The 21368-nt window shown below is 43.2% G+C and overlaps 2 protein-coding genes across 2 annotated transcripts; both read left to right on the top strand.

Annotated features, from left to right (window-relative positions):
• Window positions 1-10978: 10978 nt before the first annotated feature.
• On the top strand, window positions 10979-12760 carry LOC120821816 (claudin-4). The gene has a single exon (XM_040180843.2). It carries the CDS (start codon window positions 11296-11298, stop codon window positions 11965-11967), a length of 672 nt encoding a protein of 223 aa, XP_040036777.1. The 5' UTR covers window positions 10979-11295; the 3' UTR covers window positions 11968-12760.
• Window positions 12761-15222: 2462 nt separating this feature from the next.
• On the top strand, window positions 15223-17281 carry cldn3c (claudin 3c). Its single transcript, XM_040180847.2, has one exon. The coding sequence runs from the start codon at window positions 15417-15419 to the stop codon at window positions 16065-16067; it is 651 nt and encodes a 216-aa protein (XP_040036781.1). The 5' UTR covers window positions 15223-15416; the 3' UTR covers window positions 16068-17281.
• Window positions 17282-21368: the final 4087 nt, after the last annotated feature.

Raw genomic sequence — 21368 nt, 5'->3', positions numbered from 1 at the left:
CACCCCTTCCAGAGCATCTCTCGTCATATTGGTGAGCCGCTGGATATTGAAATGTACATAATTTTGTCGATCCACATTTTTGTTTACAGTTATAAAAAGGGAGCAATGATTCCCATCCGGCCGCTATCTGATCCGTTAACTTGTATTGATCAGGTACCCCTCTCGGCACACTATCACACAGTGCGTGGTTACTTCTGCAACTTTGTATGGACCTTCCTAGCGGGGATCAGTCCAACTGAATCTGGCTACTTTACGTAGTACCCAGTCATCCACCTCCACTGGTGCACACTCTCCTTCATCTTCAGAAAGGATCTCTGTCACCTGTTGAGAGATACTTATCACAGTATTATTACACATTCTCATATAGTCAGATATTTCCACATGTTGGTACTGCAATGGGCTGACAGTGGTAGGCAAAGTGGTTGTTACCGGACTAGGCATCTTTCTTCCCGTTCATACCTCATGGGGGCTTATCCCTAGCTTAGAGTTAGGACATGATCTTATCCCATACAGCACTATCGGCAGGGCTGCCACCCACGTCAGCTTCGTTTCAGCACAGACTTTAGCCAAACCTTCCTTTATGGTTCTGTTAGCTCTCTCAACTAGCCCTTGAGACTGAGGATGATAAACTGCCCCAGATTTATGCTTGATCCCAAACGTTTTCTCTATTTCTTGTAGTTCAGCGTTTGAGAAGTGTGAACCATTATCCGATCGTATGACTTCTGGAATACCAAATCTGGGTATTAGTTCTCTGGTCAGCCATTTTACTACGTCTGCTGCTCTTTTCCTGATTTTGTGGGGATCGCCTCCACCCACCTAGAAAAAGGATCAACGCATACCAACAAATACCTCTTGCCCTCAACTCGATTCTTCATTCCCATGTCTGTGAAGTCAATTACCACCTCTTTCCATGGTGCCATAGGGGCAGGGAAACTTCCAAGTCCAGCCTTCAGTGTTAATCTCCACTTTTATTGCTCTTCAGCCCAAAAGCAAAGCAGAGGGTGGGAGACATGTCTGTTACTTGCAGATACAACTCAGCTCATGCTCAGTTTGATCCAATCCATTCATTCATTACTGATAGATCACCAACCTCTCATGGTTAGCGTATCCATATGTAAGGGTGTACTACCTGTTGAACATTACAGGATGACCGTCTGTAACAAGTTTCCATATTTTGTGTACTGGTGCTATAAATGTTCCTTTGATCAGACATTTGCTTCAATCATCAAGATACTGTATCAAGTGTATCGTGCACTATACACTCAATAGCAGCACTCAACAATTTACCGCCCATCTCTGAATTTAGGAGAAAACTTGAAAAACTACAAACATTAATCCAAAAAATGGACAATATATACAACAACTCTCCTAATTCCTTATCACCTTCATTCCTCATTTAAATCTTACACAACCTTGTGTCTTAATTTTCAATGACTGATTGTCTTGCCGTGGAAAGTGTGAACGCGTTTGACTGTAAGAACGCAACTATTCCATGCGATGTGTGCACAACAGTCTGGTGTTCCATTGTTATATGGGCCGTTTTAATCAACGCTCTTCCAATAGCAGCTACGTTTCTGACACACGAGGGATGCCCTATTTCCACGTTATCCAGCTTGCCACTATAGTACATCAAAACCTTACGATCTATGTTACCCTCCCCCTTTTGAAACAGAACGGAATTCACAAATCCGTTCTTTTCATCAACATCCAGATGGAAGGGTCTCGAGTAGTCAGGGGGGCGCAACGTGGCTGCGCTGGCCATAGCCTGCTTGGTGGCAATAAATGCAGCCTCCGCCTCCCGGGTCCACACCAAAGGCTTTGAGTAGTTTTTATAGCCTGCACCCAATATTAGCGCCCTCAAAGGAGCGACCTGCACCGAGAAATCAGGTATATTATTCTAGCTCCATGTTACAAGTCCTCAGAATTTCATCATTTCTCTAACCGTCGTGGGACGAGGATGTTGCAAAATGGACGACTTCTGTGTGTCAGTCATAGCTTGCCCTGATGGTGACACAATTCTCCACAGAAAATTCACCTTCTGTCTCCCAATCTGCAATTTCGATTTAGACACTTTGAAGCCGTTTTCCCGTAACCACTGCAGAACCGTTCTGGTAACCGCGTATATGTAAATTGGCGCCCCTTATACGTAAACGCAAACATTTGTCTCGAGCGCACAGCTAGAGGGACACAGAAAAAAGCATTCGCCAGGTCAATGCAGGTGAACCATTTTTTATCAGGGCCTATTGCATTTAACATTGTATAAGGATTTGGGGTGTCATAGTGAGTTGGTACTACAACTTTGTTGACGAGCCTCAAATCATGCACCATTCTATAGTCAGGCTTTCCGGGTTTAGGGACCGGGTTAATCGGGGTATTCCAGGGGGACCCCGTCCTCTCCAATACACCTGCCTGCAGCAACACTTCAATTGTTTTTTCTATCCCTGCGATTTGTTCCTCCCTTAAGGGGTACTGAGGACGGTAAATTGGGACCGTTCCGGTTCTTAATTCATTTACCACTGGGGCCATTGGAATCAATCCCACATCAGCTCCCCCTTTTGTCCAAAATGTATCAGGAAAATCAACTAGCATGAGCTGTGTGTTCTCATGGTCAGTATTTTCCCTACCATGTGTGCGGCTTAGCAGGTGTTTCTCTGGTATAAGTTTTACTTCTGAGGTATGTGCAATACGGTACATGTCATTAGCCTGAGAGTAATGTAAGTTAACATTTTGAGTGGGCACCCAGTCCGTGGCATCAACCCCCGCTTTAACCATCGGCCCCATGTTCTCGGCTTCTCCTCCGCTTTGGATGAGCAATGTGATGAGAGGAGCAGAGGTCTCTTGTAGCGCATATAGAACTTGTAACTCAGAGGTTAGTTCCACCGCAGCTGCCACACCTTGTTTCCCCACATAGATCTCTCAGACCTTAACAGCAGGATGTCCATGGACCTCGCTTTCAAACTCAAGTCCACTCCACAGGGTGTCATAGTTCTCATCAGGAGACAGCGAATAGTTCATCGTGCAATGAGGAGGATCCGCAGGTGGTTCAGTCGGGTGTAATACCTTGAACCATGGGCCCCAACGGCGGACAGTCTCATGCAGAACAGTTCCATCATAGTCCTCCACTCTCCCCCACCAGACCTCTGCATTCAGCGTCTGTTGAACTTCAGCTTGCAGCAACTGGTGGCCATAAGAGTGGGGTGTGGCACATCGTTGCTGTGTCCCATCCGGGAATGTTACAGTGATACATCCCTTCGTCATTTGCATAATGATATTTTGGGAACACAAAATGTCTCTTCCGTTGATTGTCAGAGTCACCATGGGTTCTGGAAACAGGTTACCGTCAGCCGTCGGATCTGGGCACCCCTATGGCATTTGCTGATGACCTGGGGCCTGATGCCGCAGGCTATTACCCTGTTGTAGTGTATGTGGTGCTTGTGGTGGATAGATATCATAAGGGTATTGAGCTGGGTTGGACTGAGGCCTCTGACCCTGAGGTGGATGGGGGCATGCGTCGGACCAATGTCCAAGCTGCCCACAGCTGAAACAAGTATTCTGTCGTTGTCTAAACTGCCCTAAATTGTTTGGAACTCGGCCACGATTTCCCCCTCCCCACTGTCTTTTCGGTTGCCTGAAGCCACCGTACAGTGGGGCCCCCATCATGTGTTGTGGTTGCGGGGCATAAGGTTGGGGATAGTAAGCCTGTGGAGGAGTGTACGCGGCCTGTTGTGGCTGCTGGCAGGCTGGCGCACATGGGAAGGGAGGGGGGTCTGGATAAGTGTCATATTGAGGTGGCCCTTCCCCCCTGAGATGGCGCTGTTTGGGTCATCTGTTTGGCTTCACTCTTGCCCTGGTTCACCTTCTCTCTGCTTTCCTTCAGCTGTGTTTTTGCCAATTGTAACTGAATATTGTTTAATTCACCCTTTTCCTTATCATATTTTTCTTTGCTCCGGTCCACATAGTGTTTAATCTGTGAGGACAAAGCATCAAAATTCATGACAGACAACCCCACTATTCCTCTTAGTTGGTTCTTCATTGTCTCCGAGACAGCTGACTCTATGGCGCCGCGAAAAAGAAGCTTGGTTCTGTGATCATCCATGACATCTTCCCCTAACTTGTTGTCCCATAATTCTCCGACTCTCCTTAAATAACTATTTCCACCCTCACTGTCGTGTGGGGGAACATAAGTGAGTTCTGTGGTAGCCACCTTCACAGGATATTGGAGTCTGAGCTTTGGCCAGAGCACTGACACCCAATTCGCCAGAGGCTCCCCGTCAGGGAGGTCAGAGGTCCTGGCTTCCCCCTCTAACTTCTGGAGGTCAGCTAGTGAGGCACACGCCACAAAAATTCTTCTAAGATCCCCCAAACCGGGAACACTACCCGCACACTGAGCAAGGAACCCACGAATCCACACTGCACCACCCTTCTCTATTTTAGGTAATGCGAGCTTCATCATGCTTAGGTCTGACAATGCGAGTGGCGCATATGTTGTTTTTTCACTTCCGTCTCTACAAATAGCCGTTAACAGTGGTAGTTGATGAGAGGCCTGAGCATCCCGTCTGATTTTTGACTTCAAATCATTACATTGATGCACATATGCTCTGGCTGCATTCCCCTGATAATATCTGTTCCTATTACCTCTTAACCCCTGTCTCATGGCGCTCCATCGGAGTAGATGACTGTGGTTTTTGTGACTCGAGCGCTGCTCCATGCTCCTGAAATTCCTCGTCCCAATCATCTGCAGGGCCAGGCTCATCTTCCTCTGACTCAACCTGCCTCCCCCGCTCATCCTGTCCACGCCGGGTGATTGATTGCCGCTCTGCCTGGGCTATGACTAACAAAGTTTCTTCTCCTGCAACTCTTCCTCCCCCTACATTAAATGAGGTCATAGGTCTGTGCTCGGGTTGCCGCTTCTTTACGACTGTCGAGTGACCCTGTGTTGTGTTTGGATTACTCCAATCGACAGGCTCCAACTGGGGCCTGTCCTCCAAATATTGTAGCGTCTCTGAGAGAAAAGCAGAAACCTTCTCCACCCCATCATTCTCTTCATGTGGATATGGAGTTACCTGTAACAACCCTTTTTGAACTACCAAAACCTGAGATTCTCCTGGATTAGTAGCTTTCCCTTGCCTCAGTGGCATCTGAAGTGGTTCATTAAACAACCGATTAGCCTCCGCATATGGGCCTGTCGAGTAGGGAGGAGGCGCACTAGATTTACAACCGGTCTCATGCACTTTCTCTTCTCCTGCTTTGGTTTGCGGCAACTGCATTGCCGTCTTACTCACGAATACCGCATTTATTTCTCCCAGAAATGTTCTACAGTCCACTAAGAACTCATCTGCCTTTTCTGCACTTTTCTTCTCTTTTCCACAAAATCTCCCCTTAACGGCAAGGAGCGCATGCGCTTGGTCTTTTCCTCTTCTCGCCATCCTAAGATGGTCCTGCAGCTGCTCGCCTGTTGGTTGAGAATCTATCTCCCTTCCAAACATTCCTCTTTCCTGCATCTGTGCAACCCACTTGACATATTTTTGTTACACATTTCCTATCTTTTTCTAGGGTTTTATCCATATGTCTCTTATAAGTCTTAAATAGGGCGAAACCCAGAGTGCCTTCTTTACACCTCTCCCATATCGTTATGGTTTCCTCCATTTTCATCACAGGTTATTTATTTATTCACACGTGGTTTTTGAACACAAGAGAAAGGACTCAATGCCCAATACTGTGAACCCAATCAAGAACCTTCTACTGTATTAGAGGAATACAGCGCTCAATTGTTGAGGCTTATAACACCAGTTCACTCGTATTGTTTTATTTCTCTCGTATTTATACCACCATCATTTAACTATGATTTTCCCTTTTACCCTTTAATACATATCCCCACAGATGTGTAATCCGGTCAAACCCTTTTCACTGTCGGATTCTCAGTCCTTTTTCAAGTCCTGATACGCACAGCTTCCAGGTTCGGTAAAACACCAGGAGTTACACCAACCACCCACACATTTCCCAGTATGAAAAACAACAAATCTTTCCCTGTGTCCTTATTTCTTCATCTAATATTCTAACCTGCCAGTCCAAGAATCACACGAGTAGGACTGCAGGACCAGAGGTATCTACGTACCACACGGATTGCAACTTGGATTTCTACAGACTAAGATTAACATAAATCCCTGCTCTATTCTAAACTGCCAGCCCACTGCATGCAAACGTGGGACCCCAGTCACCAGAGGTATCTACGTACCACACGGATTGTAACTTGGATTTCTACAGACTAAGAGTCGACCTCAGGGAACTCAAGTGAGCCCCGTCATTCCTTTTTAAACTCCTCATATATTTACCTAAGTCCGTAAACCTAAACCTAAACCTAAACCTAAACCCCTACACTGTCTAAACTGCCAGTCCACTGCATGCAAACGTGGGACTGCAGTTACCAGAGGTATCTACGTACCACACGGATTGTAACTTGGATTTCTACAGACTAAGAGTCGACCTCAGGGAACTCAAGTGAGCCCCGTCATTCCTTTTTAAACTCTTCATGTATTTACCTAAGTCCCTACCTAAATCCCTACACTATTCTAAACTGCCAGTCCACTGCATGCAAACGTGGGACTGCAGTTACCAGAGGTATCTACGTACCACACGGATTGTAACTTGGATTTCTACCGACTAAGATTATATATATTTTTACCTAAATCCCTAAACCTATGGACACTTATTCACTTTCCCTAACGTTGAATTCAGTGTGAGTATGTGCTTATACTTTACATGTGATCAACAGGAAATTTTCAAATTTAGTTTTAAATTTAATGGTCTTATAACGACCTTATTCAGTCAATGGACAGAGACGAATTCTGCAGTTGACAACAAATCTTTTTAGAAGTATCCAATCACAGACATTTTATTCATTTAGAACAAAAGGTTGTCTGCTCACCTGATTCTGTTTGCGCGCCTGTTGTCAATGCTGAACCACGCCGCTGGTCCTTTCGGCTCGGTCCGGAAAACGGACGTCCCCGTCTTTCTTTGTCCAGGTCAGCAAATCACGTCGGGGTCACCAAATTGTAAGAATACGTGTTCAAGATTTGGAGCCTGGTCGGGGTTATCAAAAATTCAGCCGAATAACTTCTCTCGTTCTGGAAAATGTATTTGTCAGATCACAGGTCAAGTATCAGCGCTGCGTTTGCAAAGGCAGGAGCAGTTCAGGCAGCACACAGGCCGGAAGAACAACCAACTAACATCAGCAAGAACATCATGTTTTATAACCCTTGAAAGACAGAGAAGGAAATATATCTATTGGCCCTAAACTGGCGTAGAGGAGGACCTTCCACCTCCCGCATCTAAGATCCGGTCACATCCAATGTCCAGACTCCTGACTTAACGTAAACATCGTAAACAGAGTGTGTATGTTGAATAGTGTTGGTGTGTCTCTAACCCCCCTTTGGCTGGTAAATCTTCTAGTTGACCCGCAGACCTTACATTCCTCAGCCAGGACAAACTGACTCCCCGTCCTGTCAGACTCGTGTCTGCCTGCTTGGCAGATCCTGCTTACCCTCTTACTTAACTCTTAAATCAAGACAAGACAGCAAACCCCCAACTAAGCCCATGAAAATAACTTTTGATTATCACATATCAGCTTGTTTCCTGTCATGTTCATTCTGTAAATAACATCATTAAAGGCTCAGTGAACAAAAGACTTACAACGTCTATCTTTTACTATAAAGACGTGGCTTTCATCTCAGCAGATCAACCGTTGAGTACATGTTACTCGCACCACACTGCGGTACCATGGCTACAAACTGACGCTTTTATTCTATACATTTGCCATTTAAGATGGCATTTAAGATCTTCACGTATAAGAGCTAAAGAAATGGAATCAACAATGACAAAATTCCCCTGTTTCTTTTGCATGACCTGCACAAACAGGGACTGACAATGCTGGGTTAACACAACAATAACGCAGTAGATTAAGTAGCAGAAACTACAGCCTGTTGCTCCAGCGAGCGTGCAGGAGTGACTCTGGTGGCGCCCATGGGCTACACCATACAAGTTAAATATAAATCATATAAAATCAAGTCGAGATATAAAATGCACAACTCAGAGGTAAAAGTATGAGTCAGTTACTGATACAAATGAGGGATTGACAACAACAGAGCCATGAATTTTTCTTTCCTTTCACGAGTGAGACTTAATGCTGCATTCAGTTGAGTTGAATTATTGTCGGCACAAGTTGGCTCAAACTGCAACGTGTAATTTATGTGACTTTTATTGTTGCGCATGTATAGCAACCCTCCTCAAAAAACACAACAACAGCAGAAGTAACAACTTGTATCAGACTTCAAACTTGTTTTAAGCTCTGGATCTTGGAACCACAAATAACACAAATAATGAATCTACTTCAGGTTCCGTCTTCCTCTTGCGTTCAGATTAGTGCCGTGTGCTGTACAGTGTGTACGCCGCTTTAGTCACTGAGTCATGCATTCAACTGAATTTGGTTTGGCAGTTGACCAAATAGATAAACCTTCTATATACAGTAGGCCTTCTGAAATATCCTCTGTACGCTGAGCTGGATGACAGCGTTAGTGTTTGCTGCACTGCTGAAGAGAAGGAAGAGATCACATTTTCACAAATCCAACAACCCACACAAGGAAACTACAGAGAAACGGACATATGTCTGCAAACTGAAACTCATTCATCATCTCTTGTGAGAGAAAGAGCTGTTTCGATACAGGAAATATCTTAATGATTAGCAGGCTGTAAACATTGTGTATTTTACGGCAGACTTACATCTAGCACGCCCACATTACCACATTTTTCCAGCAGTTTTATTTTGTGTAATGCTGATCTCACTGAAACCTGAACAAAGAATAACAGAAACCAGTTAGAGTTCCGCAGGCAGCATTGAGGAAGCAATAGGAATGTCCTCTTCCTGAGTCAAAACAATGGCATCAGAGAAATTGCGTGTGGACAGGCCATGAATAAAGAAGTTAAATGGCAACTGATGTGTAAGTGTCTTCATTACAATTGCGTACGGAGGGCAGTTATTAAGTAGGCTTCACAGTGTATATTTTAAAGTTCTGAAGCGCAGCTGATCCGCATTTTCTGTAGAGAGCATAAGGTGAAAGGTCGGGGAGCACATTTCAACCTGAACCTCATTCTCAGATTATTTCACGTATGGCAATAGATTTTTATGTCATTCCTAGTCAGTGTGATTACAAAGTTGAGTAAAGAGCAAGGTAAGCTGAAACAAAAGTGAATATTGGACTTGAATGTGTCAGTTAGTGAAGAAAGACAACTTTGTGTCACAAGTGTCAGGTTTATCAGACAATAAATCAGAGCTTTGTCTTTGTTTTGAGCGCAGACTTAGCTTGCTGTAGTACACTGTAGCTGTGCTATAAACCAGCAACTCCAAAGTTAAATCATGCTTGTTTAATCATGCAAACAAATAATCAGATAGTATTGAGAATCAAACGTGATTTGAATTGTTAACATATTGTTTGTTAAGATAATCTCAATGAATGGCCTTTTATCCGGCTGTATCTTATCATGGTTACGGTGTTAACCATTCTCCAGCGGACGCTTTTGTTGACTAATGTGGAAGTATCATAACGTGTTCACGTAGATAACATAGAATAATTCACTGTTTCACGGTGTGATAGGGGCACCGGACTGATGACTGGACCAAACTACAGTCAACCATGTGGAGAATGTTACTTTTAATAGTTCAACATCACCACCATGAAACACTTTTGTTTGTTCAGCCATTATTTATCAACGTTTTGCAATCAATCTAATGACTATAAAAATGCTCAGAATCAATTATCAATCAAACAACATAATCAGGAACATTAAATTATAACATAGTAACGTCAGTTACTGGAATTGTTTTTCCCAAAGTGTTGATGCAGGATGAGGATCCCACAAACTCAAATCCAATCAATGACTTACAGTCTGCCAACGACCACATTTTTGGATTTGGTATTTTCTTGTGACTCGTGCCTCAGTTCAGTTTTGGCTGAAATTTTGTTTTTGTTTCTCCGCAACATGAAAAGAAAACATTGGCAGAAAACGGTGGGTCACAGAAGTCGCATCGATAAAATAGTTTGTCATTAACTAGAATTGTACTTCATGATTTCCCGTTGCCCGGGTGACCCAGTGGAGACGTTACAACTGCTATTTCCCGAGCAACCTGAATGCGTTTAGCGATTTCATTTGTGAGACGTGAGCAATAGGGATGTGAGTCGGTCCGTCTAGTCGGCCGGATGGGTTGTGGGCCCGACGGACAGCTTTAGGAGCCTACGAAAAGGTAGAAAGAGAGGAGGGAGGGGGAAAAAAGGGGGGGTTGGGAGGGTGGTGTTTGCAATGCGTCAACGGGACGTGAAGAGGGGGTTTGGTAGGGAGGTATTTACGGGGATACCGGAATAGGCGTGTTGGAGACGTGGTCCTGCTCCCGAAATTACGCCAATCAGCTTCAAAAACACTGTCACATCATGTTTGCGTCGAGGCTACGAAAACATTGCATACAACAAAACAACAAAAAAGAATGACAAGCCAAAATATATAGCAGACAGGTGGAGGAAGCCGACGTACCCCTCCTCAGCCTTTCTCAAACACAGTCCTACACTGTGCAAACATGCGCACAAAAACAAACACACAGACACACGTACATACAGCTATTAGGATACGGGTTTGCATGTTCCTTACGGTCTCATGTGGTCACGTATCAGCGATATAACAAGCTCAGCTTGGTCACTCATTACCTACTGACAGCAATAAACCCGACACACCCAGAGCTACCATGGGCAAAAGGTTAAACCATAAAACTACTCATAATTTAAAAAAGCACACACATGAGCACCAACACACCCAGGTGGTAAATGAGGCCAATGCCCAGACCTCGCCTGATTGGTTTCGTTTGACGAGTGATGTCATCTCTGAGGAGGGCCTGACCACTTAGTAATATACCACTGCCCGGATAAGGGTAATCGACGACTTAAGAGCAGAAGAACGGGACGTCTGAACGGACACGTACGCACAGCGGAGAGCACAGAGTTTTTGGAGGAAGCTCGCTGTGACAAATCGCTCTTCTAGGTTCAGCAGCCGGTGCAGCAGCTACAGCTAAAGGACAAACCTGTGGGAAAGAAGGGTCGACGAAGAGAGGATTGACGGGCAAAAGTAAGAAGGCCTTTAGATATTAACTGGAAAATAAAAGGAGGAAAACCGAATCAACTGAAGAGCAATCGAGAGTAGAGGAGGGTCCAACAAAGGAGCTTTTGATCCAAAGGGGGCACGCTTTGTCGGTGCACTATGGTGTCTTTTGGACTGGAACTGGTCGGCGTCCTTCTGTCAGTGCTTGGCTGGGTGCTGAGTGTGACCAGCTGTGCCTTGCCAATGTGGAGGGTGTCGGCCTTCATTGGCTCCAACATTGTCACAGCTCAGGTGTACTGGGAGGGCCTGTGGATGAACTGTGTGTTCCAGAGCACGGGACAGATGCAGTGCAAGGTCTACGACTCCATGCTGGCTTTACCACAGGACCTGCAGGCCGCCAGGGCGCTCACTATTGTCTCCATCATCGTGGGGGCGGTGGCTCTCCTCATCTCCATGGTGGGAGCAAAGTGCACCAACTGCATCGAGGAGGAAGGGGTCAAAGCCAGGGTGATGGCTGCCTCGGGCGGCGCGTTCATCACGGCAGCTCTGGCCCAGCTGGTGCCGGTTTCCTGGTCGGCGCACACCATCGTGTTTGAGTTCTACAGTCCACTCGTCCCCTCCGGCCAGAAGATGGAGATCGGGGCGGCGCTGTATTTAGGCTGGGCCGCCGCCGCCCTGCTGTTGGTCGGAGGGTCCATCCTCTGCTGCAGTTGCCCTCCACGGGAGGATAAGCCGGCGAGGTACAGCGTGCACCCCCAGAGTCGCATGGCGTACTCTGCCGCGCCGAGGTCAAACGCTCCGAGCTCCTACAACAAGAGGGACTACGTGTGAGGGAAGAGGACAGGTGACCAAAGAGGGGGAATATATTTGCTTGCGTGGACTTATTTCTAAATTGTCAGGAAATGAGGACGGAACTGAGCTAAATAATAATTAATGGTAAAGCAGCCAAACAGTTTGAGAATGTTAAGTGTAAATATGCAAGCAGTTTTCTGAAACCTTTGAGAAATAGATTGGACCGGTCCGTACAGATGTTTGATGGTTCTGTTTACATTCACTACTGGTCTAAATCAAGTCTTGACCGTGAGCAAATATGGTAACAGATGTTCACAAATTTTGTCTCTGTGGCCCGTTAGGAGACTTTATCCCATATACATATATTTATTATTTGTGGGCATAATATTTACATTATGAATGTGCCTCGTTTTACTGATCAGTGTGTAAATATCAAGTATAGCCAATTATTGTAAAGGAATTAGAGACACGGTTAACACTGTATATTTTCCTTGCTATTATTACAAAACACGGACATCATACAGTTCAGTAAAATGGAGCTCACGTTGGTCTCCCAAGCAACAAGGTGAAGTGGATTGTAAAAAGAATTTATGCAAAATAGATATTGGTTCTATCTCATATTTTCCATCTCAATAAGAGACCGTGTTTGGACATCGTCCCCTGAAGTTAATGCTGTTATGGTGTTTGATGCATTAAGATTGTATGTGTTCGCTAATAATGAGACAACATTTTGAGTCTACTTTTCGGATGCAAATGTTGTGGTTCTAGATGTACTGAAATTATTGAAACAACTTTAAAATGAAGTAATAAAGATTTTCACTGTGAAACATCATGGAGGCCTACTTTATCTGGGTTTAACTTAACAATGATAAACATGATAAATAAATGTTTATTAATTAAGAGAACAGGCTGTAATAAGAAGTGACAAGGTTTTAAATCACTTTAGAAATAAAAGTTGAAATTCAAATAAGGGAATTACTGTAAGATTTAACAATAAGTTAAAGACAACATGAGCACAAACAATATATTTTTCTTAGGTTGTTATCTGTTATACAATTTTACAAAAAAGGCATGAAATGGGATGTTGATGTTTCAGAGAGTGACAGCTTTGTAGGTTGGACTTGTGTGTGACAGGTTCTCTTTTTAGAGTTTTGATATAATGGCAAGGGAAGTGCCATCTGCTTAGTGTTACATCAGCAGAAACCAACCTCTTCCTCTTTTGAATAGTAAAATCCTCCGTCTGTGGTGCGGCGGGAGGCCTGTTAATCCTGATCCAGGAGCATCGCTACACACAAACGATTTTTCTGCTCCTCCAAACAGCACTGAAGAAATATATTTAAAATAGGTTTAAGTACTTCTTCCACTACTGGGTGTTGTTATTTAGTTTCGGCCCCTTATATACACAGAAGAGTGTTAAAAAACGTATGTAAAAAAAAAGCAATATCAAAGCATAGCCCTGCATTAAAATGTCGTATTAGGATTGGAATATACTTAAAATACCAAATGGAAAAGTAGTGAAGTAGTTTGAAAATGTTATAGTAAACATACTTGATATATTATAATATAAAGCTAGAATTATATTATTGGATAATAGTTATTGATGAATTAATATGTACATACTTTAGGTCAGTCAGCTAGTAAAATTCCAAACCTAATAATACATCTTCATGTTGGAGTTTATTGCATATCATATCATTCATATCCATATCCATATATATTTATATATAAATTGTATATGAAAACTGAGTCCTCTTCCAAAAATAACTCTAAAAGGAAATACAATATATATGACATGATTTTAGAGTATCAAAAATGAAAATGCTAAGTACAAGATTGTACTTGAGTAAACCTCCTGAAATGCATTTCATCAGCGGTGAATCGATCAGTTGTACACATAAAGATGTGTTTCAGTGTGAGCTTGCATTCTTACACTGTGACAATAGCTGACTCGATAAACTATGGACAATAAACATTTGGACACAGAAGCAGCTTCGGCTCTTGTTTTGGCATCACAAGCAGCTGGTGATCACAGCTGTACTGACACAAATCCCCTTCAGGTCGTCACTGTTATCTCTGTAGTTGCATAAACGCGATGGTATGACAAAAGCCTCCCTGTTGTTCAGCCTTGAGGATTGTGGCCTTTTTATCTCTGTGAGAGCTACTTTGGGCTCTACACTCTTAATGTGAAGCCATTTGTTTCGTCCGTGTGTTTGACGACAACATTGGATCAGCCTGACGGCGATGAGCAGACGCAGCACTTTGAGATTTAGGTTTGGAGACGAGAGATGTCTGCGATAAGATTTTAAAAATGGTTCCGACGTGTAGTGCTCTTGATAATGAAAAAATCATAACATCGGACGTGCTTGTGTTCTAAATCCAACACATTTACTCGAAAGAACACTGTAAATTGGTAGTGATCTTTGCGAAAATGTTTGTAAATTTTCAATTAAATAGATCATTAAATAAATCATTCACTTTCAGTTTGCTCTCTCCTTAAGGGAATTCTTTATTTTTATTTTTTAAGTTTTCCCCTTTTTTAGGCAGAGGACTGCTTTTTGTTCTCCATCACATACAAAGTAAATAAACAGAAAGATAGAGAAATGGGTAAATCACTTAAAAATCACATTTTTAAGCTACTTTTTTATTCTTCTTTTAAACAGAACTCTCAACCTCTTTTGTTTTCAGCAATAATTTGGTGAGTGTAAAGGACTTAACCGATACTGACAAGATCCCGCTGTATGCTAAAGGAGTCTGAGAATCGGCCGGTGGTGTTTTCTCTCTGCTCATATTTGCTCTTGGGGCAGTTTTTCTGGTTTACAGCAGAGCTTTTCGATTGTTTTACCAACACGTAGTCCTATTTAGAGACTGCCTCCAGGAAGCAAGGCCTACTCATTTGTATCGCATCGTTTGCACCGTTGTGAGTGTGTGTGTGTGTGTGTGTGTGTGTGTGTGTGTGTGTGTATCCATGCTTACTCACAACAAGCTTTTACAAGCAGAGCCAGAGGCCGAAACTGCTTCTCAGTTCCTGTGTGTATGTTTGCAAACCAGTGTTCACGTGACAAGAATTACATCTTCTTCTTTTGTTGGACTCTATCAAATAGAACTTGTCCTTCCTTTTTCCAGAGAGACATCTTAATGGTGATCAACCGCGACCGACCACAGCCACACCCTGCCGACATCACATCACTTCTCCCTTCCCTCCTGCCTCCAGCTTGCCCCGTCCATGACACGTGCACAGGTGGTGTTTTTTTTTGTTTTCTTTTTGGGAAGACAGCCTACTTTTGACATCATCACCGGGGGACTCCTCCTTGCTCCCCTGAGGTATAAAGGATCTCTTGTTTCCGTGGCAGCACGTCATAGCAACATCACACCCTCTCACAGGTGCTCCCACTTTTCAAGGACGCCAGAACCACAGAGGAGGAGGAACCTCACTGCGATCTCAGGACTCTCGATCCACGTTCTGTTCTGCCGTCACATCACGAGCCGGCATGTCAATGGGCCTGGAGATCGTGGGCATTGCCCTTGGATGCATTGGTTTCATCATTGCAATAGTTTCCTGCGCCCTGCCAATGTGGAGGGTGACGGCTTTCATCGGAGCCAACATCGTAACTGCTCAGACCATCATGGAGGGCTTGTGGATGAACTGCGTCACCCAGAGCACCGGCCAGATGCAGTGCAAGATCTACGACTCGCTGCTGGACCTGTCTCAGGACCTGCAGGCCTCGCGAGCAATGATGATCATCGCCATCATACTCGGGGTGCTCGGGGTCATGATCTCCATCGTCGGCGCCAAGTGCACCAACTGCATCGAGGACGAGCCGTCCAAGGCCAAAGTGATGATCATCGCCGGAATCTTCTTTTTACTCGCCGGCCTTTTGGTTCTCATCCCTTGCTCCTGGACGGCCAGCGTCATCATTCGGGATTTCTACAACCCCATCTTGAGCAGCCCACAGAAGAGGGAGATCGGGGCGTCGCTCTACATCGGCTGGGGAGCAGCCGCCCTGCTCCTGATTGGGGGGGCGATGCTGTGCACCAGCTGCCCGCCAAAGGAGAAGAAGTACAAGCCGCCCCGGATGGCCTACACCGCCCCGCGCACCGCCAGTGCCGGTGGAGGTTACGACAGGAAAGACTATGTTTAAACAGGAGTGTTTGAGGGAAAGGTTCGGAGAGCAGGATGTTTGTTGCGCCCGGTGGGGGTTTTTGTTTGTCAGTGTTGTGTTTGGCTGTATGAAACCACGGGGTGAACCCCACGAAAAGACTCCGAAATGAAGAAGTGTGTATGCTAAAGATTTTTTTCTGCTCTGCGTTCGGCCGACGTGTTCGTTCACAGAACTAAGGTTCAGCCCTGCTATGATGCAGCAGCTGTGGCTTGTTACAACGTTTTTTTGTATATGAACATTTTGTTCTGCTTTCTAGTAAGAGATCCGTTCATTTTCTGAGAACGTGCTGTATTTATGCTTCACTTTCTGTGACATTATATGAATCCAGAACACCTACTTCTGGTGATTGTGTGTCACCACATCATTAGCAGCCAGCCTGCTGGTGTCGTGTTTCACTGATACCTTCAGTTGAAATGCTCTGTGTCGCTGACAATGACAAGAAAAGGGTTGCTCTCATTTTACATGGATTTGCTTGTGTGATTGTTCAGTGTGTGTGTGTGAGTGTGTGTGGTTGTGAGGCTCTCTGTCTGTGTGTGTATGTGGCTGTGTGTGTTTTGCATGTAATATTTGCTTAGGAGAGTTTCTACAGAGACAGAAACTAAAGACGGATCCATGATATGGCTCCAGGAAACATCTTTATCTCCCATCCCACAGTTTCACTCTTTACGGAAAAGAAAAAGACTTTGTGTGTATAAATGCAAGTTTATTTTATATTTCTTGTAATGTGTTGTATTGTAACACTCCACTGTGTGTCTGTGTTTGGAATGGATTGATGTTGGCTGTTTCTTTGTAATATATATATTTTTTATTATCATTAGCAACATCCTTTACAAAGAGCCAAAGGTCCTCTGTCTCTGTGTGTGTGTGTGTGTGTGTGTGTGTGTGTGTGTGTGTGTGTGTGTGTGTGTGTGTGTGTGTGTGTGTGTGTGTGTGTGTGTTGCCTGAGGCAATATGACTAAAGGTTTGTTTGTTTGTTTTGTTTCCACATCTAACGGATGTGTTATTTGGTCGATATTTTTCAGATAATTCCAATTAATTTCCATCTCGCTGGTGTTCAGTTTAACAAGGTTTTGTACTTTAGTATCCAAACATTGTAAAGGGGCGGATTGATAAAATAGTTGCTTCGTTGATTGTTTTGTAGTAGTTCTTGTTGTGCGTGTTGAACATTTCAATAAAAGTCAAACTAAGAATCATATAAGGAGTTTCTTTTCTTCCTCTTCGATCAAGAAAGATAGATTAAATCTAATCTTAAGAAACATCGGTCTACATCAAATAATTTAAAAGGCTGAATTTAGGGTTGGGTTTTGGGAGGGTTTTTTCGTTCAGCCAGCCTTAGTAGTGACTTCAATTGATCTCTCATTTTAGCTGGAGATGAATCATACTTGGGTGTGGCCAGTACAGCCGGCTTTGTAAGGCTACTGTACACCTGTCAGAGATGTTAGGCTTTGGCTATAGAGAAACTGGAATCAACTGGAAAGAGGTCAAATTGGGAGTGGAAATTGGAAAGATGGAGCGAGAGACAGAAAGACTAAAGAAAACCTTGTCCAATAGTTTTGACTTTTTTTTATTGAACTACAAATCCACACAAGTAATGTAAATGTAATACTGTTTTTTTTACAAATTTAGTTGTGAAATTAAATACATAGTACACAGATATGACACTTGTCAATCAAAGCATGATTTTGGGGGGAATATCAACATTTTCCAAATGTCACACAAGGGTTTTAAACTACAGAGTCACAAAATGTTACAGCTTTGTCAAAGATTTTTTTTTAAAAGTCAGTCACATATAAACAGCCACTTCCCCATTGCCCTGTAATCACAAAGGGCCGTGTGCAAGGTGGGTCAGTTTGTAGAATTTTACCAATTCAACAAATAAAAGATTCCAAAGGGCGTCAATCCACTTTTATTAGACACTGATGGGAGATTCACCTTGTGGGCAGCTCAAGAAAACACAGGGCTTTTCCTGGAAACTCCTTTATCCTCAGAATGATCTCTGTCAAGTGAAACCAAACAAGATCAAAAAACATGCAGTGCATGCTGGTTGGGTGGCATTTTTCCAATCGTTTGCATGTAACAAGTCGACCATGAAAAATTTGTTGGTTGCAGCATTTACTACATTGCCATATTTAAAATTCAATTAAGCTGCTTATATGGGGGGTTTAGTGAAGACGGGTCATTTTGACCCGGAGGACATGGGGTGTAAACAGGAAATGAGGACAACAGGAGGGTTAAGGCTTAACAAACTATTTAGCTAAATTCAAGTTGCTTGCGTGCTGATACAATACAAACATTATCTTATAGTGCAAAAGTTGTTCAAAAACTGCACAGAGTACCTTTAATGAGCATGCAATAAAATGATCAATTTAAAGGAAGAAGAAAGAGGTTATGACAATAGAATGGATGCCCTTGTACTTTTCCACAAAGGTCATTGGTTGAATATTTGAATGTCAACTTCCCTTTCTAGTGAAGTTGACAGGAAGTAGAGTTTCCGACAAACACGACGAGGACCGAACAGCAAAGTCCAACAGGTACCTGATAGAAGCTCTAGAAAGTATTGGCCCAGGTTATCACTGAAATCTTAACCTCACCGACTGATGGATTGTAAGCTTGTATAAAGCAGGTATACAATCTGTTGCAAACACTTCATCCGGCGGAGGTCAATTAACACCTTAATGTTATAATTAATGTTATATTTGAGATGTTATCATTCGAACATAATCATGTATAGCAATTATTTGATTTTAGATATTTTAGTGACAAAGATGTTGTATTGTTGTATTTTTGAGTTAAAGGTGCAGGTCTGGTGTGAACATGATCGCTCACACTGTGACCTTTCACAACCAAAACTTTAGTGATTCCATAAAAAACATTTAAGAGTTTCCACCTCAAGGTAACTAAATGAATATCCGATTTATTACAGCACCAAATGCACAAACGTGACTTGAATCCCCACAAAAGAGAAATGTTTTAGAAAATGTGTTTTATAATAAACATCAGTAAGGATTTGGGCGGAAGGTCCTGGAGTATATCTTAAGTGTTTTTATTCTCTCAAACCAACCGTGACGGTGACGTTGGTAATTCTTTTCCCTTGTGAGCCTGTGTGCGTGTTGTTGTGGCAGGTGTGGTCCTATTTCCTTGGTTGTTGTCACTGATACCATGAGAGGAAGTTCAAAGCCAACAAATGGGTTGATGTACATTCAAGCAACCTTTTTAACTTCTGTGACGTTCAATTCGGTCCAAATATTCTGAATGTTTTCAGGAGGACACTCTGCCCCCCGGTTGCTACTTACTCCCGTCTGTGGCTACAAATCATGACAGCCGCCTCTTCCAGTAAAGGACCATGTGACAGTTTAGTAAAGGACCTTGAACAGTTTCTTCTGCTGAAACAGCGTTTATGATTTAATCGTGTTGCTCAGTGGTTTAAAAAGTTTTTCCAAGATAAACTAAATGACCCCAAGCATGATCCCTCTGTTCCTTTACTTGTATGTTCTGTCTTTCTTTGTGACGTGTGCCACACTGTGGCATTACTTATTACTGTGTTATAAACTATCAGGTGCATTTCTATTACGTAGTAGATATCCATTTTATATTATTTTTCGGTTGCTTTTTTAAACATCTTGCATTCAACTTGTGAAATGTGGCTTTTTGCTATATTTTGTGACCAATAACCGATGGACCGAACTGATATAAAATAAACATGCTGCATACAGAGTGTGGGACAATTTAAGTGGGTCAACTAAAAGAACACCTTTGTTTTCATTAATCAGACTCTGAGAATACGGAATAAAGAAACACATTACTATGCATGGGAAGGCTCTTTGAAAGGAGCAGGTTGAGAACAAGGACATTCTTTGCTGCGCTCTGTGTAGCATGAACAAGAGCTGACGTTTACTGTCTGACGCTCAGCTTCAATACGCAGTCAAGAAGTAAAAAACAGTACTCGTGGGTGGAGGGTGATGTGAAATGTCAGCGAGATCTGGCCCTATCCGAGTCAAATGGAACAACCGTAACTTCAAAACAATCTATGTCGACAATGATTTTGTTGCATATTCTGTCATAAACTGTTCTTTTTCTTAGCACGATCAATATTTTTTCATATTTCCATGCAAGATTCAACATATTGTTGACAATGGTCCATTTGCATCAGAAGCATAGTATTTAATACTTGGTTTAAAGCAAACTGAAGCTTTGGCTGAACTTTGGCACAATTTTGAAAAGAATGAAAAGGAGAGCAAACTCATCCACCAATTCCCTTTTCTCCTCGCACTTGGGTTTGTATTGTGTGCTCCCCCGGCGTCTGTCTCATGCAATCACTATGGCGACAGCTCACAGCATGCTTTATCCCAGAAGACCTCTCCCATAGCAATGGATGTTTGCAAGGGAGACCAGGCTCTCCAGCTCCAGCCCCATGGTTTTTATGTTCCTGTGCATTACATGAGCCATGCATACAGGCACCAAAATATAATACAAAAAAGTAGAAACCGCAGAAACGAAATATACAATTCAGCAGCAGTCACACATAGCGCGTGTGTTTAGGCCTGTTTTTAAATGATCGAGCAGCTTGTTCAAACATCGACATTTAGAGACTTGTGTGTCCTCTACAAGGCAATGGAAGACCTATTCATGCAGGACGAGCTGTTCTTGCGGCGTACAGCTCTCTACTCCGTGCAGGAAGGGAATCATTTTGTTGGGAAGGAGAAGGTGTTCCTCACATCGTGCCGTTCGGGCGCCACCTTGTGACCTAACAAATCACTGTGTATATTTTTATTTCGTGGCACTTTTATTGTTGTAGTGACCATTTTGCCTATCAAAAATAATATCAACCGGTTTGCTTCCGAAACACTAACCCCTGTGGCATACAATCCTCCCTATTATGTAGACATTGCGGCCATTTACGCAGCAAAACATATCGAAATGGATTTTTACAATTGTCTAAATGCAAAATGCATGATTTTGAGGGAAAATGTGTGTTGACTTCAAGAAATACATTATTCAAATCCACGTCTAGCGTATTTTTCAAATAATATCAACTAATAATGCCACGAAAAGAAGAGGTTTTACACGCTACATTAATCTCAACTCGTGTCTCTCGTGGGGATTTTGATTGATTTGACTATACAACTGTGACGGCCTTTCATAATAGTGGATGTAAAACCATTCTTTTTGACTAAAGTCCAACTAATTATTCCTATTAAATCGCAGCAGAGCTAGTGTCATGCTTCTGATGCAGCCTGCGAGACCAGACTCGGGGAAGTGCGCGTTTCCTCGCCTGTGCGT

The sequence above is a fragment of the Gasterosteus aculeatus genome, chromosome 7, assembly GCF_964276395.1.
Source record: "Gasterosteus aculeatus chromosome 7, fGasAcu3.hap1.1, whole genome shotgun sequence".
NCBI lineage: Eukaryota > Metazoa > Chordata > Actinopteri > Perciformes > Gasterosteidae > Gasterosteus > Gasterosteus aculeatus.
This window is presented reverse-complemented; position numbering and strand designations above follow the sequence as displayed.